The sequence below is a fragment of the Gadus macrocephalus genome, chromosome 14 (assembly GCF_031168955.1).
Source record: "Gadus macrocephalus chromosome 14, ASM3116895v1".
NCBI classification, from domain to species: Eukaryota; Metazoa; Chordata; class Actinopteri; order Gadiformes; family Gadidae; genus Gadus; species Gadus macrocephalus.
In genome coordinates, this window is record NC_082395.1 from 3383719 (window position 1) to 3394850 (window position 11132).

Below are 11132 nucleotides of genomic sequence, written 5' to 3' on the forward strand. Positions count from 1 at the left end.
GCCCGCTGAATGTCATAGTGATTGGTGTGACTCACATTTGGATCTTTGGTGCTCTGGGCGGTGTTGTTATTTATTTGAATGTTTTTAATGTCTGACTAGCAGTCAAAGAACTGCAACACATTTGAATACACGTGATAAACCCTTTCAAAATGTGGCCATCCAACTTGAGTAGAAAATATACTACGATTTAATAAGACTAACTAATACTAAGATTAAAAACTCCTGTCAATCAGTCTTTATTAAATTAAAACTTTGTGTCGTTTTCACATTTATTTGTGTTTGACATTTAAAGAAGTGTGGACTACAGTAGCTACTTTTTGTATTTACTTAATCCTGAGACGTAATAATTCTGTAATCGTGACTTACGCCAGAGTTACAAGACAGTCAGGAAACAATGTGATCACAGAACTTGTGTCCCTCCTCATCAAGAGATGTGTTTGTTTTGCTCATTGGATGAATGCTTATTTTATAGTTCTGTGATCCATATGAGATTCAATGTCACACTACTGGGGTATATGGTAGATTTGCGACGGTTTAAAGGGGTTGCGTATTGATTTAATTGCCTCTCTTTCCTTGTGTTACTTTGGTCCTCACTTGCAGTATCTGCCCCATAGTTTAAGCTGACTGTAAGGTTGTTCACAGGTGCAGTGTGTCAATTTCCTGGAAGAGGATTGGAAAGTCCCTTTATTTTGTCGGCGGCAAATTCTTTGGCTCCACCAACAACAACCTCTCAGATATAAAATAACAAATCTTAAACTGAATTCCTTGAAAATATGTTTATTTAAAAAAATATAGAAATGGAACAACATACACATTACAAACTTGCAATGTTTTCTTTTAAGATAAGTGAAAACACACACCACTGCAGAATCCTTTTTCGCAATATATAATAATCGGAACATTAACTGTCTTCAACCCAAATAACCAAACAGAATATCCCCACTATTGTCCACAGAGATGGGTTTGAGTGGTGGTCAACAGTAAATAAAGAACAACAAAACAGTAGCCTAAACTTGTACTGTTAATGGCTATGTATTCTAGGGCACTCATAAGGCATATCTCTCCATTACTTTACCTCATCAAAGCATCATCACAAGCTAACGGAGCGAGCAGAATCACTTCTGAAAGATAGCAGGACACAGCCTCAGCATTTGACAGCAAGTTCCCAACACGTACGTTTGTAGCAGCCCAACTTATTCCAACTGAAATCAAATCAAGAAGTGAATTCTTCTTTATCAAACGGATAAAGGAACAAAAAGATGGTGCTGTTTAGGATGCACCACCTGTAATACGAGGCAATGTGCAAAAAATAAAACAGTGCATTGCAGGAACTCTAAAGCAGCCGGGTGGTACATTGTGTGTTACTATGATCGATGGGCGTGGCAATCGAAAAGGACCACCCCGCCGTCCTCCCAGTGCTTCTGACGAGGCCACGGTGAGCCCTTCCAGGAGTGCGCGCGTTGTCCATGCTATGACGCCCCGTCCTCCCCGGAGTCGGCCTGAAAGGGGTAGCTCAGCGCCGGGGGGAACCCCTGGCTGCGGGGCTGATCGTCCAGCAGCATCACGTCCTCCACGTCCGTCCCGTTGTACCTCCGCCTGCAGATCTTCACAGTCACTTTGCGGCCCTGGAAGGCTTTGAGGGCCTCCTTGGAGGCCATGGCCCTGGCGGCGGCTTCGTCGCGCCCGTAGCCGGTGCCCATGTACACGGTGCCGCAGCGCAGCTCGCACACCTGGCCCTCCTTCTGCGCGCGGCTCGCCGGCAGGTCGGGAATGTCCTTCAGTGGCACGAACACGCAGCCCAGGTTCTGCTTGCAGGACTCCACGCAGCTCTGCAGGATCTCGTAGTGGTCCAGGTTGGGGCCGAAGCCCCCCGCCGAGACCAGCTTCCAGGCCACGGCCTTGTAGAGGCGGTTGAAGAAGGGCTGGTGCTGGGCCGGGGCCTGGGGCGAGGGGCCCTGTTTCTGGCACGGGGCCCTCCCTCCGCCGGGCCCCACTTTGGCCTTCTTCGCGCAGCTTTCACCGTCGGCCCCTGAAGGATAATGGTGGACATTGCGACACACTCAAACACTGTACTTTCAATTCAATCTTATTTGTATAGCCCTTAATCCAAGGTACATCCTCAAAGGGCTTAGCAGGCCGCATGTGTAGGACACCCCCCTGACCCCAGCCCCCCAGAGGGCAAGGGTAACTCCCTTCATTAGCAAGGAAGAAATCTTGAGAACGTTACAACCTTTAGTTTAAATCTTTGTTTAGCGGAAAGAAATGGTGAGTGAAGAAAGAACTATAAAGGTGTGCAAAATCAGGTATGTATAGGTTAATACACCAATTCAAACCAATCTAACTAGTTTGTTTGGTTAAAAGCATCAAGTCAAGAGTTAACATAATTTCTTTTTAGGGATTCAGCAGTTTGTTAGGTAGTGCCTTGTCTTTTCCTTTAGGTAACAAGTTCCCTTTTAGTGACTTATGTATACACACTTATAAATGATTAATATGCATCACTTCAATGAACAATTACTTCTGACCACAATTGGTCTATTGCACCATGTAGGTAGGGAGTGAGATTGAGAAGGAGAACCTCCATCAAGAATTAAATCCAAAAGAGGCCACTGTGTTTGAGATGTGTCGTTACCAGATGAAGTGCCCCTCTTTCCTTTGGCTAGGATCTCATCTCTTGTTGTGCGGACGGGGGCGTCCTCGACAACGATCCCTTCACCCATCTCCTTTATCTTGACCGTCACAGCGTCTGAGTACCTAGAAAACAAACAACAGTTACACCTTCTCCGACACCCAATATCTTCAAACAGGACCAATTTCAACATCCTCTGTGTCAATGTTTACCTGCAGCCTAAGAAAACATTGTTGGCCCAGACCATGGACAGAGACAATAGTCCGTCCAGACTGCTGCCGGGCATCCCTGGTTCAATGGTGGGGAAAGCCTCCATATTTCTCAGGACAAACTCCCTTCTGGCAAACCATTGCTTGTTGGTTTCACAATAGCCCCTCAAGGATTCAACCCACTGGGCCAGGTGGGGGTTCTGGCCCAGGTACTCTGAGACGATGTCCTCTCCACTTCTCTCCTCCGCCATCACTGTAATAGATCGCAGACACATCATCATCATCATCATCACCACCACAACAGAGATCTAACCTCCATGGTTTTAGCCATGTGTAACACTGAGTTCTCTCTATTGAATGTGGCATCACCTCAAACCTTTTCCCAGACCTTAATATAAACTGCAGACCTATACTAGAGCTGTCAAGGTTGTGTTTTATTCAGATGTGTATCGTTACCCGAACATTAGCAGTAGCAATGTGGCCAACCTAAACAAATTAGAGAAGCTAATAATAGCTGAGCATAAAGTATCAGGAAAAAAAGTTACGAATACTACAACAACAAAAAATAACCCGCCACTAATATTAACCATGGAGTTTCTGGCGAAGTGTAGGGCCAGTGCGTGCCCCCGTGTGCGTTAAACAGCCGCAACAAGTATTTGACGAACCTTTTGCTGCTCTTCTAGTTGCGAGATCGGCTAAAAGCTACATGGCGGAATGATGACGACACCCGGAAGCGACGGACCGTTTGGTGGCGCTTCCGTGTCTGCGAACTACAATACCCAGACGGCACGGTTTCTGCTCGAACTTATCTTTATATTATTATTATGATTATATTAAATGTAATATTATATCATGTTAAAAATATATATTTATTATATATATTATTATTTGAAATTATTTTTATTCTGCCATTGAATGGCCTGGATTATGCGAGTCTATCTGAAAATAAATAATTATTTTAATTACGGATGGGTCAAATCGTTTATTATGCGTGACTTTTGCGATCCCTAAGCACCAAATTACCAATATTAAACAACCGCTCAACCGCCGTCTGTAGCGCTGTTTACGGTGACGTCAGTAAAGTGCGACCAGATACTTTTGATGGGTTAGCGACCGTTCGAGAAACGCTGCTTTACTTTATGAATGTATTGATACAACGCTGATCAGAATGATTCACGAACTTCTGTTAGCGTTAAGTGGATACCCCGGGTCCATATTCACTTGGAACAAAAGGACGGGCTTGCAGGTGAAGGCATTTGTTAGAGCATATTGTTACTTGTTATGTGCATGAACGTTAGTGTATATCCTAGTGTTTATAGTGTGTGTATAGTGCACATTAGGTCAACTGGTGTGGTTTGACATAAACGGATCCTTTGCTCTGGATGCAGGTGTCCCAGGACATCCCCTTCCTTCACCCCAGTGAGGCAAGTGTCCTGAATCGCCTCTGCAAACTGGGATCTGACTACATCCGATTCACAGAGTTCATAGAGCAGCACACTGGACATGTGCACCAACAGGTGAGACCATGCTAAACACATTATGTTCAGTGTTCTGTTTTCCTGATCTTGATCTTGATTTTCTCATCGTTTTTGTGTCCAATCAGTAACTTTCTTATTTGAATTACTGCTCTTTTGGTGGTGGGAATGGCTTCTACGGTACTTTAAAAGGAAACTATTCTGCGATTACTTTGAATACCATTGCCGATACTCTCACATAAATAGTGTAGTTTATGTGAACCCTTGAAACATTGCTATGAACGATGGTTCCTAGGAGCATCACAGCAACCCTCCCAGCCAGGCTGGACTCAATGGGATTTACCTGCGAGCGTTCTGCACTGGACTTGATACCATGCTGCAGCCCTACAGACAGGCCCTGCTGGACCTGGAACAGGAGGTATAAAAGTCCCTAATAGTGGTATATTAACCAATCATATTTTTGCATACATCAACCAATCTTTTTCATCGTAGTAATGGTACTTCTAAAATAAATATACGTCAACATTTTTGTATGGAAATTATTGCAATTTATTAACGCATTATATGCGCTGTGCTCTGTGTCTTAGTTTCTCGGAGACCCACATCTTACGATATCCCATGTGAATTATATGCTGGATCAGGTAACGGTTGGGTTGTTTATTATCCGGGTGATCCGTTATTATTTCTGATATCCCTATTCATGACAGTGTTTGACTCACAATGTTCAACTGTATTGTTTTAGTTCCAGCTGCTGTTTCCCTCGGTGATGGTGGTGGTCGAGACAATCAAATCACAGAAGGTAAAGAGTAACTCTTTTGCTAAGCACAACTCACACAACCGAGTGGAAGAGAAAGGCAACGGAGAAAAAAAAACCATTTTTTTTAATTGCAGATTCATGGCTGCCAGATTTTGGAGACGGTATACAAGCACAGCTGTGGGGGCCTTCCTCCTGTCCGCATGGCATTGGAGAAGTAAGTGTGTATGCGTGTGCGTGTGTGCTCGTGCGCTCGTGCGTGCGATGTTACGCAATGGAGCTAACTTAAGAGTGATGACTCATTCTCATGCGTTCATCCACCTCTGCTGTTGTGTATCATTATAATCTTTTCGAGGATGAGTTCTAAACATAACGCCCCGTTACGTGCGTGCCGGCAGGATCCTGGCCGTCTGCCACGGGGTGATGTACAAGCAGCTGGCGGCGTGGATGCTGCACGGCCTCCTGCTGGACCAGAGCGAAGAGTTCTACATCAAGCAGGGGCCCAGTGCGGGCGGGGCCGCAGCCAATCAGGAGGAGGAGGAGGAGGACCTGGGGATCGGGGGGTTGAGTGGCAAGCAGCTCCGAGAACTGCAGGATCTGGTGAGAACCGCCGATCAATCAAACAATCAAAACGACACCACGACATGACCTTATTGTTGACTTGTATCTAATGTAGCAAAACCTGTTATCCATTGTGACATACAGTGACTGTTGTTTTTGGTTTGCATACTAATAATGATCAGGTAGAGGTTAGACATCTTGCTCAATAATGTGGGGTCAAACATTCAATGTGTAAACCAGGGTGTATTCATGTCCTGATACACTGAAAAATCTCTTCCAATATGAGACGTTTCGGTCCAAGACCATTGTCAGACTGATCAGTCCGATTACATTAAAAATGGCTTGACTTGTAAAGAGGAACATCTGTATGTTATTATAATAATTATAATAATACATTTATTTGAAGGCGCCTTTCTCGGCACTCAAGGTCCCCGTACAGGGGTACACACAAGTCATTAGAAAGAAACAACAATAAGAAAGAGAGAAATAAATTGTAATAACAACAGCCATAGTAATTGGCATCAGGTGGAATAGGCAGTTGTATGGTCACAATGGAGCTCCTGCCAGTCATGTGCATGCCTTGCCTCACTGCCAGACCGATTTAAGAGGTCTTCTCAGACTCCTTTTAATATAGAGACCTGCTGTCCTCCCATGCAGAGGCTGATCGAGGAGGAGAACATGCTGGCTCCGTCGCTGCAGCAGTTCTCCCTGCGCGTGGAGATGCTACCCTCCTACATCCCCATCCGAGTGGCCGAGAAGATCCTGTTTGTGGGCGAGTCGGTGCAGATGTTTGAGAACCACAACCACAGCCCGTCCAGAGCAGGTAGCTCTTCGGGTTGTTATGAGCGTAAAATAGGATACTCTACCATCGCCATTACATTATGGGATCGACCGATATGGATTTTTCAGGGCCGATACCGATCATTTTTCATCAGCATTAGCCGATGACCGATACGCCGATATTGATTTTCTTGAGCCGATATTTGGAGCCGATACTGCTTTTGCTCCCATCATTTTACATCATTTTACATCAGAAAAATTACACAACGATGATAACAAAGGTTACAAGTCTCAGTTTAAAAAATGAACATTTATTGAACTGTCTGTAAATCATGCCAGGAAAAAAATATAAAAAATAAATAATTAAGAATAATCGGCGATGTATCGGTCGATCACAAATTTTCAGTGCATTTTGCCTGCGTTTGTTCTACCAGGCTCCATACTGAAACACCAGGAGGACCTGTTTGCCGCGGAGCTGCACCGACTCAAACAGCAGCCTCTCTTCAGCCTCGTCGACTTTGAGAATCTCATCGACGGAATCAGGAGTACCGTGGCTGAGGTGGGATTTATTTTGACCCTTGCCCTGACCATTACTGTTGGAGTCGGCCAATCTGGCGACATATCATAGAGGTCTGTTTTGCACGTGACGTCTATATACCATGTGGTCCCTTGGTCATTTATGGTCATCGTCACCATAGCAGCTAGGGGTGGGAAAAATAATCAATTCTTCGATGCATCACGATTCTCTCTAGAACGATTCCGTCTCGATGCAGATAAATTAATAATCTGAATTTTAATAAAAAGAAAAAAAATACTTTTTTTTTTAAATTATTTGTTTGCCTGCTGCAACATTCTGTTCGCCAGAGAGGGATAATTTTAGTAATTCTATTATTTATTATTATTTAATTTATCTTCAGTGTGTATTGGCCAATCTGATGTGTCGTGACACGATTGCGATTCAGCCTACGCATATCATGTACGCAAACTCACAGCTAGACACAAGAACTCCTTCTAATTCAAGAGCAGCTTTTTCTTTAATGACGTAGAAAAGAAATATTAGAAAGAAAAGAAAACTGAACCCTATTTTTTACATACTTCCATATTGTTTTGTGATGCAAGCTGCATTGATTATTGCATTGTTCATAGAAAGTCATATTTTTGACAAAAGCTTTCTCTCTAATCAAATATTAGATAAGTTAATTCATCTGTTGATGTCAAACTCTTGAGTATCAAACTCAGATGTATATATTTTATTTTGAAAATTACGCATGGAAATGTACGTAACATTTTTTGTTGCATCGAGATGCATCGATAATCGTTTTAGAATTGAATCGTTGACCTCATAATCGGAATCAAATTGTGAGGTGCCAAGAGATTCCCACCCCTAATATCAGCATTGTTTTTCTTCGAATACTTGATGTTTAATATGTGAAGTAAAAGTAATATGGTTTTTATAATGTTAGTGAGCTTTGGCTAAAACCTATTGACTTGGTCATTGATAATACTGGCATAAATGTGTCAGTATTGCCTGGTTCTAATCAATGTGTGTCGATTCACAGCATCTCTGGACGTTGATGGTGGAAGAGTCCGACCTACTGGGACAGCTCAAGGTGGGTGCCTGTCCCATCCACTGGTGTTGTACTGGTGTGCAGCTGTTCTGGTTACCGTTAAGATTGAATCCTCATTGATTTGCGTGCAGATAATCAAGGACTTCTACCTACTGGGCCGTGGCGAGCTGTACCAAGTGTTTATCGACCACGCACAGCACATGCTGAAGACCCCTCCCACGGCCGTCACTGAACACGGTGCGTTGAGGTCACAGTTTGAACATGCTAGCCTGACCATGCTACATCATGTGTTTACATCTTAAACATGCCTTAAACAGGGACAGTGGTCAAGGAAAAATCAACCTTGTTTAGAGCAAGGAGAGATGCATTGTACCAAGTTTTTAGCAAATTGCTATTTTCGTATGTATGTATTCACGGTTTTACGCAACACTTTTAATTAAGGTGTCCACTAAATTGTAAAAATTGGGATATTATTAACTCATTTACTAGTCTAGGAGAGATTTCCCTTGCGGTTCATCGTCTGTCTCTCTGTCTAACTGTGTTTCCTCTCCTCAGATGTAAACGTGGCCTTTCAGCAGGCGGCACACAAGGTTCTACTGGACGATGACAACCTCCTACCCCTTCTACACCTCACCATAGATTACCAAGGCAAAGAGGGCAAAGGTTTGTGGACAACTTATTGTATAAGGGCATTTATTTCAGACAGACATTTTCCAAGATTAGTTGACTAGGTTGAAATGACAAGAAAGGGATCCAATACTCAGATTCTGTCATTAGGGCGGTCGAGTTTTAAAACAACTAAACCTCCAGAGGGCAGCATCGTTTGGCGCCCTCTAGTGGCCATTACCGGTCTAACCGTTTTGCCTTTGCTCTGTGTTTGTCCTCCAGACCCCACAGGCACCAGAGAGGGGGCCACCCCTCCCCAGGACACCTCCCCCCGGGAGGTGCCTCCCACCGGCTGGGCAGCCCTGGGCCTGGCCTACAAGGTCCAATGGCCTCTCCACATCCTCTTCACTCCGGCTGTACTCGAGAAGTCAGTACTCCCACTCAGTACAACCGTTTACGTTTACATTAAGGGCATTTAGCTTTTATCCAAAGAGACAGCCAACCATTCATACACACACAAGGACAGCGTAGTCAATCATGCAATGCAACAGCCAGCTCGTCGGGAGTGGTTAGGGTTAAGTGTCTGGCTCAGCGACACCTCAAAACTAGCTAGGAGGAGCCGGGGATCGAACTAGCAACCCTTTGGTTACAAGTAAAACTACTGCCGCCCAAGGCCGTACACTACTACAGTCGCCAGTACGGTGAAGCCTGAAACGGCTTCCCTCGATCGAAAGTGGGCCGTTGTCTGACATTGTGTTTACACCGTGGTGCCAGGTACAACGTTATCTTCCGCTACCTTCTGAGCGTTCGGAGAGTGCAGTCCCAGCTGCAGCACTGCTGGGCCCTGCAGATGCAGAGGAAGCACCTGAAGTCCAACCAGACGGACGCCGTCAAGTCGCGGCTGCGTAACCACATGGCCTTCCTGGTCGACAACCTGCAGTACTACCTCCAGGTGAGGGGGGGCAGCGTGGGAAGGGGGTAGTGGGGGCGTGTCTGCATTCATACGGTTGGTCATGTGATGACCTGTGACTTTATCAAGAGGAACGTGTTACAGTTGGAATTGGATGACGGTTCTCTTTTGTGCGTTCTCCAGGTGGACGTGCTGGAGTCTCAGTTCTCGCAGCTGCTCCAGCAGATCAACTCCACCAGAGACTTTGAGAGCATCCGACTGGCCCACGACCACTTCCTCAGCAACCTGCTGGCCCAGTCCTTCATCCTTCTGAAGCCGGTGAGCATCTGTAGCATTCGATGGACACCCTTACTGCTCCGATGGGGATATATCGTTTCTCTTCTTCTGACAATATACTTATTCGAAGCCGCGTTGGATCAAAGCGTCTGCTAAATGATCTAAATGTAAATGTAAAGCCCTGTATATGCGTGTGTCGTGGATTCAGTATGGTCAGACCATGAGTGGCGTGTGTCTTTTAAATCATGCAGGTGTTCCACTGTCTGAACGAGATCCTGGAGCTGTGTCTGAACTTCTGCTCCCTGATCAGTCAGAACGTGGCCCCCCTGGACGAGAGGGGCGCGGCCCAGCTGGACATCCTGGTCAAGGTGGGGGGGGGGGGGGGGGGGGGTTAGGGCTTTGACTCCGAACTTCGTTATTCTAATATAATTAGAATATCAAAAAATAAATCAAAATTCGAACGAATATTAGCCAGCCCTTATTATTGGAACCTGTTATGGGCAGGCCAAGAGGGAGAGACGTCGGAGAACCCCACGCAGTCTATTCATAATATTGTAATGACCACGGAAGAGGCGGTGAATGAAGTATTGATTAGACAGCGATTTATTGGAGACCTAATAAACCGTTGGAACACGCAATACCGGTAACCATAGCAACGCCGGTAAACAAACCTCACGAAGCCCAATCCAGGTCTTACTGAAGGCATTTAATGGTAGAAATATTAATATTAATAAACAAACAAACTTCGAATGATTTTTGGGCAAAAGTCAAAGCCCTAGTCTGGGTTAGGGGGCCCTTCAATCCATCTGTATCCTCACCCACTGAGAGAGTCTGGTTTAATGTGTGGTTCTCCCGTCTGGTATATTGTGCAGGGTTTCAGCCGGCAGTCCTTCCTGCTGTTCAAGATCCTGTCCAGCGTACGCAACCACCAGATCAACTCGGACCTGGCCCAGCTGCTGCTGAGGCTGGACTACAACAAGTACTACACCCAGTCAGGGGGCACCCTGGGCAGGTAAGGGCCCCCGGTCCGAGTAGCATGAAACGGCCGACACTGGGTTTCGATTTCAAAGGCTTTAGCGCTGGTACTTCAAAAGATTACTAACCTGATATTGAGGTTAACAAAAAAAAAATTAAGTTGACCTTTCATGCTTAACATTAATAGTTTTATATTTAATTAATCGTCATCTTATTCAAGGAAAGCTCTTTTTCATTGCAGCTTTTGAACAGGGGACTGAAGATGGAAATCCCCCTTCACGTTGTAAATATCAGCACTTAACTGAAACCGTTTAACCGTGTTCTGTACAAACTGTATTTAAACTACCCAAACAATGGAAGCGTTTTTTTGTAAAATAAACAAACTATAAAAA

At 44.8% G+C, this 11132-nt stretch overlaps 2 protein-coding genes across 3 annotated transcripts; one reads left to right on the plus strand and one right to left on the minus strand.

Annotated features, from left to right (window-relative positions):
- Positions 1-761: 761 nt before the first annotated feature.
- Positions 762-3589, minus strand: cdkn2aip (CDKN2A interacting protein). 2 transcript variants are annotated; one of them, XM_060071402.1, is made up of 4 exons: positions 3501-3589; positions 2839-3088; positions 2630-2751; positions 762-2029 (listed from the first exon to the last, which is right to left on the minus strand). In XM_060071402.1, the coding sequence occupies exons 2-4, from the start codon at positions 3084-3086 to the stop codon at positions 1470-1472; spliced, it is 930 nt and encodes a 309-aa protein (XP_059927385.1). In that variant the 5' UTR covers positions 3087-3088; positions 3501-3589; the 3' UTR covers positions 762-1469. The 2 variants fall into 2 exon arrangements, with proteins under 2 accessions (XP_059927385.1, XP_059927386.1); XM_060071403.1 differs by having other exon boundaries at positions 3423-3558.
- A 306-nt stretch (positions 3590-3895) lies between these two features.
- Positions 3896-11131, plus strand: tubgcp4 (tubulin gamma complex component 4). Its single transcript, XM_060070804.1, has 18 exons — positions 3896-4081; positions 4224-4352; positions 4606-4728; positions 4898-4951; positions 5053-5109; positions 5202-5281; positions 5463-5664; positions 6283-6448; positions 6840-6964; positions 7965-8015; positions 8105-8210; positions 8529-8636; positions 8862-9006; positions 9354-9531; positions 9673-9807; positions 10017-10133; positions 10638-10777; positions 10982-11131. Exons 1-18 carry the CDS (start codon positions 4004-4006, stop codon positions 10986-10988), a joined length of 2001 nt encoding a protein of 666 aa, XP_059926787.1. The 5' UTR covers positions 3896-4003; the 3' UTR covers positions 10989-11131.
- The last annotated feature ends 1 nt before the right edge of the window (position 11132 follows it).